Source organism: Nicotiana sylvestris, chromosome 9 (genome assembly GCF_000393655.2).
Source record: "Nicotiana sylvestris chromosome 9, ASM39365v2, whole genome shotgun sequence".
In the NCBI taxonomy this organism is placed as follows: Eukaryota; Viridiplantae; Streptophyta; class Magnoliopsida; order Solanales; family Solanaceae; genus Nicotiana; species Nicotiana sylvestris.
This window is the reverse complement of record NC_091065.1, coordinates 16,297,288-16,316,812: the sequence shown is the minus strand read 5'-3', so window position 1 is coordinate 16,316,812 and position 19,525 is coordinate 16,297,288. Positions and strand designations below refer to the sequence as shown.

The 19,525-nt window shown below is 37.7% G+C and overlaps 3 protein-coding genes across 3 annotated transcripts; 2 read left to right on the top strand and 1 right to left on the bottom strand.

The window, feature by feature from the left end:
• The first annotated feature begins 918 nt into the window (after positions 1–918).
• On the top strand, positions 919–2,728 carry LOC138877266 (uncharacterized). The gene is made up of 3 exons (XM_070156860.1): positions 919–1,192; positions 1,527–1,685; positions 2,397–2,728. Exons 1-3 carry the CDS (start codon positions 919–921, stop codon positions 2,726–2,728), a joined length of 765 nt encoding a protein of 254 aa, XP_070012961.1.
• Positions 2,729–4,779: 2,051 nt separating this feature from the next.
• On the bottom strand, positions 4,780–6,131 carry LOC138877265 (mavicyanin-like). Its single transcript, XM_070156859.1, has 2 exons — positions 5,957–6,131; positions 4,780–5,096 (listed from the first exon to the last, which is right to left on the bottom strand). Exons 1-2 carry the CDS (start codon positions 6,129–6,131, stop codon positions 4,780–4,782), a joined length of 492 nt encoding a protein of 163 aa, XP_070012960.1.
• A 785-nt stretch (positions 6,132–6,916) lies between these two features.
• On the top strand, positions 6,917–8,183 carry LOC104244510 (mavicyanin-like). Its single transcript, XM_009799953.1, has 2 exons — positions 6,917–7,019; positions 7,792–8,183. Exons 1-2 carry the CDS (start codon positions 6,917–6,919, stop codon positions 8,181–8,183), a joined length of 495 nt encoding a protein of 164 aa, XP_009798255.1.
• The last annotated feature ends 11,342 nt before the right edge of the window (positions 8,184–19,525 follow it).

Genomic DNA, 19,525 nt, shown 5'->3' with positions numbered 1-19,525 from the left:
ACGGTACCACCTCAAAAGGTGATTTTGGACACGGATTAGCTCATCAGTAGGATCGTTGCAACGCTATCGTTACTTCGTGGCTGATGAGCAATGTTAATTCACATCTCCTTACTGGTGTTTTGTTCTTAGAAAATGCTCAAACTGTTTGGGCACGACTTAAGAAATGATTTGACAAAGTAAATGCTTCGAGGCTTTACTATTTGGACAAAGAAATTTTTATTTTAACACATGGGATATCATCTATTTCAGTCTATTTTACAAAGCTAATAGACCTATGGGCAGAGCATGATGGAATATTACCACCACCTCCTGTTAAGGATTATGTTGAACAGAGAATTTCAGAGGTTACTGCAATTCTTAATGGGGTTGAATGATAGTTTTGAGCAAGCCAGAAGTTAGATTTTTATGATGCCTAATGTCCCTTCCATTAGCCAAGTATATACTATGATAGTTTAAGATGAAAGCAGAAGATTAATTTCGAGTAACCACTTCAATACTCATACAGGACAAGTTGAGCCTACTGCCATGTTTACTTCACAATCGGGGAATAGGCCTGTGAATTTTGTCAGTACAAGGGGCACACAAAAGCAAGCTGCTATAGGTTGATGTAGTGTCAGTTCTGTAACAAACCAGACCATTCGAAGGAGAATTGCTATAAAATAGTTGGCTATCCATCTGATTTTAAACCTAAGACAAGAGCTAATGTTGTAGCACAAATAGAAAGCAATGTCTCACAAGAAGCAAACAAAGGAGTTCCAACACACATGTTCACAAATGAACAATACTATCAGATTTTGCAACTATTAAACAAAAGCTCAATTGGTGAATCTAGTGGTACTATGGCAGCAACGGCATGTACTTTCCTTTACAATAACATTAGCATTTCTAAGTGGATTGTGGATACATGAGCTAAACCATATGATAGGAAATAAAGATTTGTTGCACCATGAAACACAAACAGAAAATGTAGACCAGGTTCAACTGCCAACAGGGGATTCTGCCAAAATTACCAATATAGGGGATTGTCAATTGTCAGGAGGTGACATTATTAAGAATGTCTTATGTGTTCCTGCCTTCAAGTTCAATCTTTTGTTTGTCTCCAAAGTGACAAAAGACCTAAACCGCTTTGCTTCCTTCTTTCCTACATTTTGTGTCTTTCAGGATCTTTTGTCTAGGAGGGTGAAGGAGATTGGTAAGGAAGAAGATGGGCTATACACCATGATACCAGTGTAGTCACACAAAAGAATGCATTTTTACATCTTTGAAGCAAGGAGATCCAGATATCTGGCACAATAGAATGGGTCATGTACCTCTACCAGTTCTTAGGAAACTATAATGTTTCAGAAACAGTTTAGATTTTAATAATGCCCATAGATGTGAGATTTGCCCTTTGGCAAGGCAAACTAGAATGCCTTTTTCAGTAAGTACTACTAGAAGTATTGAAGCTTTTAAAATAATTTATAAGGATGTTTAGGGACCTCATAAAGTTGCTACCTATAATGGAATAAAGCTTTTTCTTACATTAGTGGATGATTACACTAGATGGACTTGGAATTTTCTGTTAAGACTGAAATCTGATGTAGTTTTCATTCTTAAGAATTTTCTTGCTATGGTTAAAACTCAATTTGGCAAGTCTGTCAAGATGTTCAGGTCAGATAATGGGAGTGAATTTTTTAATACTCGCTGTAGAGAATTGTTTCAGCTACATGGGATCTTACATTAAAGTTCATGCCCTTACACACCTCAGTAGAATGGGGTGGTAGAAAGAAGACACAAATACATTTTAGAGTTTACAAGGGCTATCAGATTTCAAGGTCATCTACCAGCTAGATTTTGGGGAGATTGCATTGAGACAGCTGTGTTTCTCATCAATAGAGTGCCATCCACTGTCCTTGGTAATAAATTACCTTTTGAATTGTTGTATCACAAATAGCCTTTTCTATCTCATTTGAGAATCATAGGATGTTTGTACTTTGCTTCATTATTGCCTAAAATTGACAAGTTTGGGCATCGAGCTGTGAAGTGTGTGCTATTGGGGTATGCAGCACTCCAGAAAGGATACAAGCTTCTTGACCTTGAGCACAATATATTCTTTATTGGCAGAGATGTAACTTTCTTTGAAGATTCATTCCCTTTCCAGAATCCAAAGTAGGGAACTGACCAATCCTTTCTAGATGATTTGAATATAAGAACACTCCATGATCATAGTAATGCAAATCATGAGTGTTATCCTCCTCATACGTTAGCTCCTGCTGCTGATTCATCCATTATCCCTACTTCAGAGAATTAACCAGTGCTCAACTCAGATTAGGGGTACCTAGAGACTGCTCCAACTCCTCCAATATCCACTCCAATTCCTCGAGTATCAAATCCTTCAATTTCTGTGCTAACTACAGTTCCAGAATTGAGTGTACCACCTATTGAGGGTGCTAGAAAGTCAAGCAGAACTTCTAGACCTCCCATCTGGCTCAAGGATTATGTAAGAGTTGACAAAGCTATACAAAGTAACAGTTGCAGATATCCAATAGCTACTGTCATAGGCTATAATCAATTGTCACCCAAGTATCAACGTTACTTATCTCAAATTTCTTTAGAACAGGAACCCAATAGTTACTATGAGGCTGCAAAGGGTAAGAGCTGGATTGAGTCTATGCAGGCAAACATAAAGGCACTGGAGGATAACAAAACTTGGGAGATAGTACCATTACCTCCAGGAAAAGAGCTATAGGGTGCAAATGGGTATACGAAATCAAGTACAAGGCAACTGGAGAGGTTGAGAGGTTTAAGGCACGACTTGTAGCCAAAGGATATAATCAGAAGGAAGGGTTGGATTACCGGGAAACCTTTTCACCAGTAGTGAAGATGGTGACAGTCAGAAGTGTAATTGCCTTAGCTGCTGCCAAGCATCGGACCATCCATCAAATGGATGTGTACAATGCTTTTCTACAAGGTGATTTAACTGAAGAAGTATTCATATGTATTCCACCTGGCTTTGTAGGCTGTAACAACAGGTCACTGGTACGCAAATTGCATAAATTACTCCATGGACTTAAGCAAGCATCTCAACAATGGAATATCAAACTCACTGCAACACTACTTGCATCAGGATTTCAACAAAGCCACTTAGACTATTCCTTATTCACCAAAAGATCTTCAGGGCAGCTGGTGGTGCATCAGAGGAAGTATAGTTTGGAGTTGATTGCTAACTTGGGTTTATCAGGTTGTAAACCTGTGAGTTCACCTTTGGAATTGAATGCCAAGTTGACCACATTGGAGTTTGATACGCGCACAGGCTCTACAACTGATGATACTCTATTAGAGGATCCAAGACCATACCAAAGATTACTTGGAAGATTATTGTACTTAACAATCACTAGACCTGACATCTCATTTATAGTTCAAACACTGAGTCAGTTTATGCACAATCCTAAGTCTTCTCATATGGATGCTGCTCTCAGAGTTGTGAAATATATTAAAAATTATCCTGGCTTGGGGGTGTTAATGAAAGCTGATTATTCTGGCTCACTAGCAGCTTTCTGTGATGTTGATTGGGCAGATTGCCCCAACAGTAAAAGATCAATAACAGGTTATCTAATGAAGTTTGGTGATTCCCTCATTTCATGGAAGTCCAAGAAACAATCAACAGTTTTCAGAAGTTCTACTGAAGCAGAGTATAGAAGTCTTACTTCAATTGTGGCTGAGATTGTTTGGCTTACTAGTTTGTCTAAAGAGTTAGGGTTGCTCAACAAAATCTAGTTCCTATTTACTGTGATAGCAAATCAGCAATCCAAATTGCTATCCGCTCTTTCACGAACGGACCAAACATATAGACATCAATTAGCATTTTGTGTCATTTTGTGCATGAGAAGATCCAATCAGGATTGATCCACATTGTCTATGTCAATACTGCTGATCAACAGGCTGATATTTTCACTAAAGGCTTGAGCAGAATACAACATAGCTATTTGTTATCCAATGAAGATTCTCTTTCTTCCCCGATATCTTCTCATTATTTCTTAGTCTCAAAATTCAGTTTCATTTCACAAATTCAACAGAGACACCAAAAAAATCTCTTTTTTTTTCCCACGAAATCGTACTGAGTTCAATACTATAATACAAGGACAAAAATCATGATAAAATAATTGTATTACTCTAAAAGTCTGTGTTTAAATTATTCTCATCACTAACAACATTGCATTTTTCAGTTGGTGATTCTCTCTATGATGGTGTCAAAATAAAGTGAAACGGAAAAAAGAAAAAAACTCTATGGCAAGCACCAACTACATATTAGCACCAAATAAATAAATAAATAACTAAATAAACAACCTAAAAGTAGGTGTGAAGCCCCATTACAATGTTTCGGGTATCTAGGCTATATCTTGTTGGGTTACATGGTTACAATTTTTTTTGGGCTATGTAGATGAAATATATGTGCTGGATTGTATTATTAATGTACAAATATCACTTCTTCTTTTTTTTCTCCATGAAATCGCACTGAGTTCAATAATATAATACAAGGACTAAAATCATGATAAAACAATAATATTACTCTAAAATTTTATGTTTACATAATTCTCACCACCAACAACATTGCATTTTTCAATTGGCGATCTATGCTGGTGTCAAAATGAAGTAAACGAAAAAAAAAACCTCTATGCCAAGCACCAACTAAATATTGGCACCAAAAAAAAAAAAAATTTAAACAATCTAGAAGTAGGTATGAAGCCATGTTATATTGATCCAAAATTCATAAACTCAAAATTCTGACTTCGCCTCGACCTAGAAAAAACAAATTCCAAGCATGCCGACGATGGAAAACCACAAGAAAGAATGGGATGAAACAACACTTGCTTTAGATAGATAAGCATTTCCTTGGACATTCTTTGCCTGAGAACCACTAACTTGTATATGAACTTTTTGGCCAATTTGGCAATGGCCAGGAACCCCGCAAAGATAATAGTAATCGCCAGGGGCTGAAAGTGTAAAAGAGTCTTTGCCTGTATTTAAAGTGGCTATTGGAGATGCAACTGTACATGAATAATATTCTTGGCTACTCACTTGCATCACATTGTGGTATTTGTTGTTGTAATTAAATTCTGCAAGTTCAATTGACACCCTCAATTAGTCCATAGAAAATAAAATAAAATAAAATAAAGAAAATTGACAACTTTTCCATGTGAAATTAACAAGTTTTAGCAAAATTTCTGTAGTCTTTTATTATTATTATTATTATTTTTGGAGTAGTTGCAAGAATTTACCATGGGAAAAAGGGACTAAGTCAATTAGTGGAACAACTTACTCACACTCGTTGTTTCCATTAAATTATATAAATTTATTATGATTAAATAATACAATAAACTTGTTGGATTTTCAGGGTGTGAATTAGAAAAGGTATCTTTTAGATTGCACCGCTCCATCTCAATCTCTCATTGTCTATAAATTCAGATGTTTAATCTTATTTTTCAAACACTGCAAATTCTGATAATTATCCCCACTTTTTTGCATTATTCCAAAATAAACATAAGTGTCAAGTGTGATTTGTTCCGTCATTTGAGTTCGCCGAAATTCTGTAATTTGAAGTGTCGCTTCCATTCTATCCTAGGATAACTTAATTCACAACCCTAGACAACGATGAAGGGATTAAATTCATTAAGGACACATAGTGAATTTTGTAAATTCGAAATAATTTCTTATTTCTGTTTGGATCAACATTCTTTATTGATTTAATGATTTTAGACCCCACTTATGGGAAACTATTGAATTTGTTATTGTTGAAGTATAACACATTATACAAACAGAACTAATATATGGTAAATAACCTTAATTAATAGATATGTAAAAGCAAATATTGAAGACATTCATGTTATCATTCGTTTAGTGTAAGCATCGAATGTGAATAAGTAAAAAAATACTCCGAAGAATATACAACATGAGGATAGAGGAAAGGACTACTTACTCAAGATGTCATTAACTTGAAAATTCTTTGAAGAAGCCCAATCATTATAATCAACGTTGCCTACTATCCAACCTTTAGAATCACCAACTTCATACACAGCAGCCGTGGAGAGTTCAACTGAATTAGCAGCCATAATAAAGCACAGAAGCATTATTGTTCTTTTGGTGAAACCCATGGCTGAACTTGAATATTAATGCACTAATTAATGGATGCAAAAGCCCCTTTAAATAAGCACCATAAAACTATATTTTACTAGGAAAATATTTTTATTATTTGGAAATTTTGGTTTCTCAATTTGTAGAAATTAATATTAAGGAAATAATTAAAGTAATAAGAGCTTAATTAAGCGCCTAAATGTAGCAGGAAAAGAATGGTTTCAATTTCATTATTACGAAATTCCCTTCCTACTAATAGAAAAGAATATAATAGGAAAATTTCCAAACTCAAAGCTTTCCCCAAAAAACGAAAAGAATATTTAAAGAAAGAATTTATTCAAGTAATTCGACCCAAATACATTTAGTTGTGGGCAACTACAATAACTAAATTTTATTTTTTTCTCAAAAATTTAGGGGACAAACACTAATTACACACGTACCTCGTAGCACCTCTATAAAGTTCCAAATTAAACATGGTAAGTAGTACTTGTATGATTTGATTTTTGGCAATAATACGTTTACTTATTACCTTTAGTTTCATTGGAACTTCTAAAGTTCTTGGAAATTAAATTTCCCAAATTAAAGTAGTAAGCATGTTTCCTTAAATTTTAGTCCTAGCTACGCCTTTAAAAGTACCTTAGAGACTTATTCATTCAAGTCATTAGCACTAATAAAACTCCACAAAATCTCTAATTCTTCCTTAGTATATATTAGCATTGAGATATTATATATACAAGTTAACATATGGTTTCTTAAAAGCAATGATGGTTTTGTTGGTGGTGATGATGTCTATTTTGGATCTACCATGGCAAATGTGTATCAAGTTGGTGATTCTAAAGGATGGACTTTCAACTACAATTATGATACATGGACTTTTTTTAAGAACTTTCAACTTGGCGATACCCGTGGTAAGATCTTCATCATCTTTTTTGGCTCCCTCAATTTCAGCATTATTATAAATATGGTGAAATCTCTTTATAACAGTCTCATCTGTTCCGATATTTTTTGATTGTTATAGTAAAATGATGTTATATAGAATATATATTATAACATAACATAAAAAATTATCCAAGGAAAACTTGACTGTTAAAATAAAATATTATTATAGAGGATGACTATTATAGAGATGTCGAATTAAAATTCTTTTTGTCTGGTTATTTTATTCAGAAACTAGGCATCATAATCTTCCGAAAGTATAGTAATTAATAACTTATAGCTACGTGATTATTTTGAAGCGATTAGAGTAGGGGAAATTTATATAACAAAACTTCAAATTAATATAGAGAGATATAGAGAAAGAGGGAGTTGGAATATATAGCACCAACATGTAATTTCAAATGACAATGATGTGAAAGCAGATGCTAGTCAGATTAAATGACACTCATATTAAGTAGATTTTTTTTTTATTGAGTTTTGATTTTTGCAACTAAACAAATACATACATTGTTGAATTGTATGACCAAATTTAGAAAGTCTAACACATTTATTATACATGTTTGTGACATCTAGTCTTTTTAGTTAACATAAATTCTTTGTTATGATTAGAGCTGTCAGTTTAGATTTGGTTGATAGGGTTGTGCTAAAAATTTTGAGACCGACCCATATTGACTATTGACAGCTCTAGTTTAGATAGTGTTTTATCGTACAGAAGACCTTACATATGAGTTGTGTAACATGCAGTTTTCAACTACGACCCGCGGTTGCACAATGTGAAACAAGTGAACATCGACGACTACAACACATGCAGCAATAAAACTCTAATTGCCAGTTTCAATTCCGGCAGCGATTCAGTCATCCTCGCAACTCCAGGGGACTATTATTTCTTGTGTGATATTCCAGGTCATTGTGCTTCTGGACTCAAACTTCACGTTATAATTGCAGCTCCAGCAACACCTCTAGTGACTCCAATAGCCCCAACAAAGGGTTATCCTGATCATTTTCCTAGTAATCCCACAAACAAGCCACCTGAAACTTTGCAACCTTATCATCCCTCTGCAAATACTGCTTATTATTCATCCAAGTGGTTTCCAATGAGCATGTTATTTTCGTTGATTCTTGCTCTTTGTTTTTAATTATAATTGGCTTTGGCTCCTAGGAATGGTTGAGACACTAAAATTGTAGCTCATAATATATAGTACCTTGTTTTTTTTTTTGGGGTGGGGGTGGGGGTGGGTGGGGTGGGGTCAAATATTTTGTTAGGAAAGGTTTTTTTTTTTGTTGTTGGTGAATTTTTCTAGTGTTGTTTGTAGTGGACGTTAAGTATATTAATTTAGTAATTTTGTAGTGGTTCTTCCACCATATTATTTTTGTCAATTTTGGAATATGATTATTCGACTTATTATTTATTTCAAATTCAGTTATTATACTTTGTAAGTGATTTGAATTACTGCTTAACTAATTTACTAATTTCAAGGCCTTGTAATAAAAATTCTATATAACCGGCAATTTTTTTTCTGACAAATTTTGCTTCTGCAATGGTTGAGACACTAAAATGGTAGGTCATAATACTTTTTATTTTTATTTCTGTTGTGGTTATATATTTTGTTAGTGATGTTTTATACTTAAATACCACATAAAAGAAGGTGATTTGTATGATGTCTAATTTTCGCGTCCATTAGATTATTGAAGGATCTTGTTCGTCTATGCGTTCATTTAGTAATTTTGTAGTGGTAATTCCACTAAATTATTTTAGTCAATTTTGGAATATGAATATTCAACCTATTATTTATTTCAAGTTCAATTATTATATTTTGTAAGAGATTTGAATTACTGCTTAACTAATTTACTTTTAAGGCCTTGTGTTTGTGTCAATGCATTTTAATATTAAAGTTATAATATTAAAATGCATAATTTCTTGTGAGATAGTGGTTATAAATTGAGAAGAAAGTGATCATTATTTTGGTGTAACTCTTGAAACCACTAATGTCATAATCTACCACTAAAAGTTAAATTCTGTAATCACCAACCATGTTCTACAATTTTATTATCCCACTACTTTGTTAATTATTCTATGGAAGAAATTTTATGCCTATAGATAGTGGTGTTACTTTCTTGTATTGTAGATGCGAAATATTAGTGTGCATGAAAAAAGTAAATTGGTGTAGTAAAAAAGAGAGTTAAGAGAAGGAGAAAAATCTAATTCTCCAACTTATTATCTACAAAAAAGAATATTATTTTGTTGAAGGAAGGTGTTCATTTTGGTGGGGCTTTGGACTCAACAACTTTTCCAGGGTTTCTTTGACTCATACGACGTTGTCGGGCTGTTGTATCCTGGAGGGGACAAGTCAAGAGTATTAGTGCTGGACCGATAAAGATGCTACCGCAGTGGGCTTGAATCTCCTTAAAAAAAGCGCGATATCCGCGCCGCAGCTTGAAGAATATTTATTTATTTTCTTCATCTAATTTTTCAACTATAATTACTTGTAATTTCACCAACACCTTGTAATAAAAATTGTATATAATCGGCATATTTGTTTCTGCTTAACAAATTTGATATATTATTGCTCTTTGTTTCTGATTTTGCTTCTAGGAATGGTTGAGCCACTAAAATTGCATGTCATAATACTTTTTTTAAATTTTTGTTGGGGTCTAATATTTTGTTAGTATAGCTTTATTGAGTGAATTTTTTTGCTAGAAGGGCTTTCTAGTGTTATCTTGCATGGGAAGGTATAGGTAGTCATTTAGTAATTTTGTTTTAACTCTCAAAATTTTCTATAATATAGAAGAGCAAGTCTTTCGACATCACTGCTTAAAGTTATTAACTTTTTATTTGAGGGCATTTTAGTCTTTTCAAGTATCTCGTTATATACGTGTCATCGGAAGTTTCCCCAAACCCTACGTGTATTGATTTCATTACAGCTGTCTGACAACTTAGCTTTTTTCATTATTTTTTTGTACTTTTAATTCAAAGAGTATACCTTCTATTTCTACCATCTTCTTCTTGCTCTCAAGATCTGTTTGTATTCTTGCTGCAATTAATTTTGCACATATCTTCTTCTTTATCCTTAATTCTTTTCTTTTTGAGTACTCTCCATCCTTTCAGTTTTACTATTCAATAGGTGTGGAATCCCTTCATCTTCAACCTAAAATTTCATTTTTTGTATCTCGCTTTATCTCTCTTACCAGAAGCTTGATAGTTTCTCATTGTTGATCTTCTCTTTTTTATCTTTCGACATGGTTGCTTAAATGTCACGACCCAAATCCTAATATGTCGTGATGCCGCCTATCGATGTTACTAGGCAAGCCGACATTTTCAAAATACTTCCAATATTTAACAGAAAATGAATCGAAAAATTTTAAATAGCAAAGTTTTCATAAACATGGGTAAAACCCAAAACACGTGCGGAAATAGCTCCCAATATCGAGGTGTCACTGAGCCCATGAGCATCTATACGTAACCATTCTAGAAACGAAACGTCTATAACAGTTTGGATCCAAATACAATGAAAGAAAAGGTAAGGAAGGAGAAAATAAGGACTGCGTATGCCAGGCAGCTACCGCGATATTTCCAACGGTCAGCTACGTGAAATATCAACAACCCCCGCATCTAGAAACTCCTGGATCTGCACACAAAGTGTAGGGTGTAGTGAGAGTACAACCAACTCAGTAAGTAACAATAGTAAATAAGGAACTGAAAGATAGTGACGAGCTACACAGTTGTGGTTTAATTTCAGTAGTCTCAACAAGAAAAAAAATAGACATGCTTTCAAATGTGAAAATATTTAGTCAAATCAGTTTATACATGCCAAACTCAAGTAAAAATGGATAAAATATATTTCATAAGTCTTCAAAACAGTGATTTATGACAACTATGTGCAACAACAATGAAATCATATACAGCCTCTCATGGGCAACAATCAGTCAGTCCTCCCATTTCACTCCAACCTCACAATTACTCATTTCTCGCAGCCACTCATTCCTCACGGTCACTCAGCACTCGGCACTCGACACTCGACACTTAGTAGGTACCTACGCTCACTAGGATGTGTACAGACTCCGGAGGGGCTCCTACAGCCCAAGCACTATATCAAGCTGATCGTGGCATAAATCAATGAAACATACTGCGACGTACAACCCGATCCCATAAATATCCTCACAATCAGGCCCTCGGCCTCACTCAGTCATCAATCTCTCTAATCTCTCGGGCTCTCAGAAATCAGGAAAATTAGCCCAAACAGCAATAACATGATGTATCAATAAGAATAACAGAGATTGAGATATGATATGCGAGTAAAAATATAGACTGAGTACAAATAGCATTTAATAGGTAATTCAACAGGTAACACGGCCTTTGTGGGTCCCAAAAGTACCAACACATAGCCTAAACATTATTTCTAACATGAATTATGGTCAAATTTCTATGACACATAGAGAGCATATAGCTAACAACAAGTTATTCAACTTTACAATTTTACGGAACGGACCAAGTCATAATTCCCACGGTGCACGCCTACACACCCGTTACCTAGCATGTGCGTCACCTTCAAAATAATCACATAACACAAAATCCGGAATTTCATACCTTCAGGACCAGATTTAGAACTGTTACTTACTTCAATCCGAGTAAATTTCTACTCCAACACACCTTTGCCTCGCAAATCGGTCTCCGAATGCCTCGAATCTAGCCACAAACAATTCGATACAATCAATACGAGCTAAAGGAATCAATTCCATGAAAAAATACTAAGCTTTAAGTCAAAAGTCAACTCAAAAGTCGGGCCTCAATCCCACAATCGGGTAAAAGTCAGAAAATTCGAATACACATTCGACCACGAGTTCAACCATTCCAAAATTAGTCAAATCCGATCACAACTCGACTTTTAAATCCCCAAATTATAGTTTATGAAGTTTCTACAATTTTTCCTTAATTTCCATCTCAAAATACTAATTAAATGATGAAACTAATGAATGATACATTCACATATATATTAACCAAATCCAAGTTAGAATCACTTACTCCAATGATTTTCTTGAAAACCCCATGAAAAATCGCCACAAACCGAGCTCCCAAAGTGCAAATGTGAAATAATACCCTAATCCTCATTTATATAGTACGCGGTCTTCCCTCCAATGTGCTGACCGCCCATATTTTGGTGCGGTCGCACATCCCAAGTCCTGCGGCCGTGATCCAAATTGCTCGCTGCACTTCAGCAAAACTACACTACTAGGATTTAGTAAATTGGTCATAACTTTCTGTACAAATATCCAAATATTGATTGAATTACCTTTATGGAAACTAGACACAAAAGGCTACAACATTTATTTTTGTATCATCTCCAAATTTCTTATAGATTAAAAGATATAAGCTTTCGAAACCAGATCATCGAACCTGCAGAATCTCTGATCTGCGGCCGCGAGAAGAATTGTTCGGTCCGCGTTTTTCCTCCTAGATCCGCACTTGAGTCTTTGCCTAAGCACTCCAAAATGTGCCCCTGCAGTTCCAAATGTACCAGAACAGAATCAGAGTACAAAAAATGCCTGGACTCGCTCAAAACTCACTCCGAAACATACCCGAGCCACGCGGGACCTCAACCAAACATACCATCAAGTCCCAAAACATCATACGAACTTAGTCGAACCCTCAAATCACCTAAAACAATATCAAAAATATGAATTGCACTCAGATTCAAGCCTAATGAACTTTGAAATTTCCAAAATCTACAAATGACGTCGAAACTTATCAAATCACGTCCGATTGACCTCAAATTTTGCACACAAGTCATAAATGACACCACGAACCTACTCCAACTTCTGAAAATCCAATTTGACCCCGATATTAAAAATTCTACTCCCGGTTAAACTTTCCAAAATTCCTACTTTCACCATTTCAAGCCTAATTCCACTACGGACCTCCAAATCACAATCCAGACACACTCCTAAGTCCAAAATCACCTAACGGGGCTAACAGGACCATCAAACTTCAAATCCGAGGTTATTTACATATAAGTCAACATCCGGTCAACTTTTCCAACTTAAGTTTTCAATTAAGAGACTAATAGCCTGTTTGACCAAGCTTCTTTTTGGCCAAAAATTGAGGTGTTTGGCCAAGCTTTTGGAAGGAAAAAAAGTGTTTTTGAGGAGAAGCAGAAGCAGTTTTGAAGAAGTGGAAAAAAGTAGCTTCTCTCCAAAAATATTTTTTTAAGAAGCACTTTTGAGAAAAATACACTTAGAAGCAGTTTTTTAAAGCTTGTCCAAACACTAATTGCTGCTCAGAAGTACTTTTCAAACTAATTAGCCAAACACAAACTGCTTCTCACCAAAGGTACTTTTGAGAAAAACACTTTAAAAAAAAGTACTTCTCAAAATAAGCTGATTTTTGCAGCTTGGCCAAACAGGCTAGAAGTGTCTCAATTCACTCTGAAATCTCTCCAAAGCCAAACCAACCAACCCGGTAAGTCATATAATAGTTGTAGAGTACAAATGGAGCAAAAAAAGGGGGGAATAGGGCTACAACTCTTGAAACGACCGGTCGGGTCGTTACACCCCCTTAAATAGATGTTCGTCCTCGAATGGGTCTAGAAACGTACCTGGAGTCTCAAATAGGTATGGATATCTGCTCTGCATCTCCCGCTCAGTCTCCCAAGTAGCTTCCTCTACGGGCCGACCTCTCCACTGCACCTTCACTGAATTTATATCCTTTGGCCTCAACTTTTGAACCTATCGATCTAAAATGGCCACCGGCTCCACATCATAAGTCAAATCACCATCCAACTAAATAGTGCTGAAATCCAAAACATGAGACAGATTGCCGATATACTTCCGGAGCATAGAAAATGAAATACTAGGTGCACACTCGACAAGCTAAGTGGCAAGGCAGGCTTGTAAGCCAACTCCCCACTCCTCTGAAGTACCTCAAAAGGCCCAATGAACCGAGGACTCAACTTTCCCTTCTTCCCGAACCTCATAACACCTTTTATAGGTGAAACCTTCAGCAGAACCTTCTCCCCGACCATGTAAGACACATGGACCTTACTTTCAGCATAACTCTTTTGCCTAGATTGCGTCGTGCGAAGCCGGTCCTGAATCGACTTAACCTTGTCCAAAGTATCCTTAACCAAATCAGTGCCCAATAGCCTAGCCTCACCCAGCTCAAACCAACCCATCATAGATCTACACCGCCTCCCATATAAAGCTTCATATGGAGCCATCTGAATGCTCGACTGACAACTATTATGTTAAGCAAACTCCACGAGCGGCAGAAACTGGTCCCATAAACCCCCAAAATTAATGACACAAGCGCGTAGCATGTCCTCCAATATCTGAATAGTGCACTTGGACTGTCCGTCCGTCTGAGGGTGAAATGTTGTGCTAAAATAAACCTGAGTGCCCAACTTTCCAAATCTGCGATGTAAACTGCGTGCCTCTATCCGAAATGATAGAAACTGGCACACCGTGAAGGCGAACAATCTCTCTGATATAAATATCCGCCAACCACTCTGAAGAATAAGTAATACCAACTGGAATGAAGTGAGCGAACTTGGTCAGCCGATCCACAATCACCCAAATAGCATCGAACTTCTTCGAAGTCTGTGGAAGCCCAACTATGAAATCCATGGTGATCTGCTCCCACTTCCACTCTGGGATCTTTATCCTCTGAAGCAATCCACCCCGTCTCTGATGCTTATATTTTACCTGCTGACAGTTAAGACACCGAGCTACAAACCTAAGTATATTCTTCTTCATTCTCCTCCACCAATAGTGCTGCCTCACGTCCTGGTACATCTTCGCGGCACCCGGATGAATGGAGTACCGCGAGCTGTGGGCCTCCTCAAGAATCAATTCTCGTACTCATCTATATTGGGCACACATATCCGGCCCTGCATCCTCAACAACCCATCATCTCCAATAGTAACATCTCTTGCATCATCGTGCTGAACCTTGTCCTTGATGACAAGCAAATGAGGATCATCATATTGGCACTCTCTGATACGATCAAATAAGAAAGACCAATATACCACACAAGTTAGAACCCGACTAGACTCCGAAACATCTAACCTCACGAACTAATTGGCCAAGGCCTGAACATCAACTACAAGAGGTCTCTCACCAACATGAATGAATGCAAGGCTACCCATATGATAAGTTAGGATTTTAACATGTTTTATGCCCCTACTTGCCTATGCTTTTTGATCATATATTGTTACAAAATAGTCCTAAAAGGCTCACAAGTTGTGCTTGATTGCAGGTTTGATCGACAAAGTGACGAAATGCCAAAGATCGGCTCAAAAAAGAGTGAAACCTGCTTAAGTATCAAAGACCAAGAAATCTAAGGAAAGAAGGCCTAGTGCGGACCGAGCAAAGTTGAATGCGGCCGCACTAGGTGGTTCAGAGAGTTGGTAAACTAGGCTAGAGGCAACGTGGCCGCGGTACACATCTCGTAGTCCGCGATGAAGGCTCCGTGACAGCAGTACTCTTTTGTGGGGTCCGCGGTCATGAGATTCAGAGAGATGAAAGTTTGCAAAGCCAATGCCATGCGGTCCGCGGTCGTGATTGCGCGGACCGCGCCAGCTCCCTCTATGTCCGCAGTCCATTCTACGCGGTCCGCGGAGTCCAAGTTCAGAGAAGTACAAGTCAAAGTCAAAAAGCCCAGTGCAGCCGCGGTCCATTTAGTACGGTCCGCACTTACCCGTAGGGGTATTTTAGTCCAGTTTTTTCAGCCTAGTATAAATAGAACATTTTACCATTTTTTGGAATCTTTTGTATTCAGACGTGAGCTGCGCTCCTGAGAACGATATTTGTAGCCATTTTGGCACTTTTGCTTTACATTTACGATAGATTCTTGTAGTTTAATTTTATCAATTAATTAATATGTTTAGTTCTTCATCTATTTCTTCAATTTCTTTATCTAGCATGAGTAGCTAAATCCATTAGCTAGGGTTGTGGCTCAACCCTAGTGTGGGTAATTGATGGGTGTTGCCATCTAGTGTTAGATTGACTATGGGTATTTGCTATTTGGGTTGATTTTATGTTTTAATCTAGAATTGGTGGTTGCAAACCTTAATTAGAGCTTTGTGGGTTTAACTCTTCTTGAGAAAGAGAGTCTATGACCCCAAAATTGACCCAACAAGGAATTAGGATGGACTCATGAGAAATGATAGTTCCAATTAACGGGTTAAACCTCGAGAGAGTAATTACCCTACTTGAACCCTAGTTGCTTGGTCTAATTTGCCTACCCATTTGGTCTCGAGAGAGTCAATTGGGCAAAGTCACTTTCTCTACCGAGAGGTGTGAGAGTGGGTAAAATTGTGCAACGGTTATAGCATAAGCCCCAATTATGTCAATCGAACCTTAGTAACATCTACCCGTCAATTAGCCACCTAGGTAGTGTCACGACCCTAGTGCCCTTCTTCCCATTAGATACAACTTAGCAATATTCTCGTAGCATAATTTAGTGTTAATCAATAGTTTTATAAAAATAGTTATAATTCGAAAACCCAAAAATGTTTGAAGTGACATTAGGAGTACAAACACATCTCTAGGCTAGACAGACAATCCAACTCCACTACTATCTCCCTGAGGAAATCGATCCCGACCCTCATATCGGGTAAAAGCTATTGCGACCTGTTCTTCCTACCTTAGTGTAGCGTCGAGTTGGCAGCGATCACTTTTTGGCGCCGTTGCCGGGGAGCTTACAGTGTTGACTATCTGTTTATTTAGTTTTGTGTTTTGCTTCTCTTTCCTTCTTGTTTACTAATTTTGTTTGTGTCGATCAATCAGGTACAGATGGCTCTTAATGCAAATGACCCTCTCGGCAATGTGATAGCGGGGGAGGAGGTAGAGGATCTAGAACAAGATGAGGTCTTACCTCAAGTTCCACGGAGAGGCCATAATGGAAATGTAAATGCAAATGAGAACAACAATATTCCAGACCCTCCTCCTCCACCGCCGAGAGTGGCCCCTAGAGTTTTACCGAATCAAGGATATGCCAGTGCTATTGTTCCTCCCCGAATTCGGGCAGGGAACTTTCAAATCACAAATGTTATGTTGACCTTTCTCGAGCAAAGAGGGTTTCACGGGCGCCTCCGATCAAAATGCCTACAAGCACTTGAAGGGGTTCATGGATACATACTAGGGTAGTAAGCAGACAAACATGTCCGAGGATGCGTTGAGATTGAGGCTTTTCCCGTTCTCTCTTCGGGGTAAAGCATTGGATTGGTTAGAAAGGATCCCCAATCATTCTATTACAATATGGGATAAATTGGCGGACAAATTTATTGTCAAGTTCTTTTCTCCAAGTCATATGGCAGCTCTTCGGGATGAAATTCTAGCCTTCAAGTAAGAGCCAACGGAACCTTTGCACGAGATATGGGAAAGATATATAACAATGGTGAAAGAGTGCCCTAATAACGACATGACCGAGGCTATGATTCAACAAACCTTTTATCGGGGCATCAACACCATGAATCAATGTATTGTGAACCAATTGGCTGGAGGGAACTTTATGAAACTTTCTTACCAAGAGGCATGTGATGTACTTGATAAAATGGTTGACACCTCTTCGGCATGGCAAAACCGAGCAAATGTGCCCTAAGGTGATCCCACGGTCATCCATTTGCACATGGAATTGCATGATCATGGCCAAGCTATTGTCGAGCTTACAACAACTATGAATCAATTGGCAAAGGCGCAATTACAACAAGTCCAAAACCCGCGCCAAGTCAATGCAATGGAAGGTGTTTCTATGTTGAAAAGGAGGCAAAGAGGACAACAACCTCAAGGTAATTGTGAACAATATGACAACAACAATGATGGTAGTTGTTATTCAAATGAGTGTTATGATGATCAAAGCAAAGAGGTCCAATATGTCAATAACTACCAAGGGAATAGAGGCAACTCTCCGAATCAACAATGTCATCCCTAAGGAAATTGGGGAAATCAACAACAAAGAGGCGGTAATTGGAATAATAACAACCAACAACAAGGTGGTGGCAATTGGAACCACAACAATCAAAACAACAATTGGGGTAATCAAGGTAACAATCAAGGCAATTGGAATGGGAACAACAATAATTGGAGCAACAACAACAATCAAGGCGGGTGGAATAACAATGGAAACCAAGGCAACATGGGGATGGGCTATCCAAGGCCCCCAATGTACCAACAACCGAGCAGTCCACCCCCTTTCCCTTCTCAAGGTCCTAGTTCTTCCGAAGGTGATATGGGAAGAATTGAAAGCATGTTCGAGCAAATAATGAAAAAGAACCAAGATTCTGATGCCCAATTGGCTTCTTATAATACATCTATCTGGAATTTGGAGGTGCAATTAGGCCAAATCTCTCAAACGTTGAATACTCGTCCCAAGGGTGCTCTACCAAGTGATACGGTAGTGAACCTGAAGGGTGGGAATAACAATCATATGATGGCGGTTACAATAAGAAGTAGGAGAGGCGGTGATGTGAATGCCTCAAAGCAAAAGCAAGTTGTGCATGAAGATGTTGAGTTGCGTGATGATAATGTACCTTTGGCTGTTGAAGATGTGGTTGAAGAGAATGTGAACAATGATGTGTGCATTTATATTGATGATGAAGCCGAGGTAGAGACTCAAGATGCCGTGAACCCGTCTAGGGAACACGTGATTGACATGCCCGAGCCGGTTGTACCAAAGGCCAAGGCTCCTTTGCCAAGGTCACCTCTACCCTATCCTTAGAGGCTCGCGAAGCAGAAGAATGATAATCAGTTTAAAAAGTTCATTGATATGATGAAGAGCTTATCTATTAATGTGCCATTGGTGGAGGCACTTGAACATATGCCGGGCTATGCAAAATTCATGAAAGACTTGGTCACTAAGAAGCATTCTATGGATTGTGAGACTATAAAGATGAGTCACCAAGTTAGTGTTATAGTGCATTCAACGGCCCCGAAACTTGAAGATCCCCGTGCTTTCACCATTCCTTGAACCATTGGGAGTGTGGATTTTTTAAAGGCCCTTTGTGACTTGGGGGCTAGCATAAATTTGATGACGTACTCGGTCTTCAAGACTTTGGTAATTGGATAACCTCGACCTACCTCAATGAGACTTCAAATGGCAGATCGATCGATGAAGCGACCTTTGGGCATAATTGATGATGTACTTGTCTAGGTGGATAAGTTTATATTGCCGGTCGACTTTGTCATATTAGATTGTGAGGTGGAATTTGAAGTGCCGATTCTTGGTAGACCTTTCCTCACTATGGGGAAGGCACTGGTTGATGTGGAAGCGGGTGAGTTGACTTTCCGGGTAGGGGATGAGAAGGTGGTATTCCATGTTTGCAAATCAATAAGACAAACCAATAGCACTGAGGTGTGTTAATTTGTGGACATTGTCATAGCTGTGATAATGGATGACACAAGTTCCATGATCCACGTTGAAGATCCCCTTGAGGCCGTGCTTCTTAATATGGATGTCAATGATGATGCTAGTAGAGCGGAGTGCGTG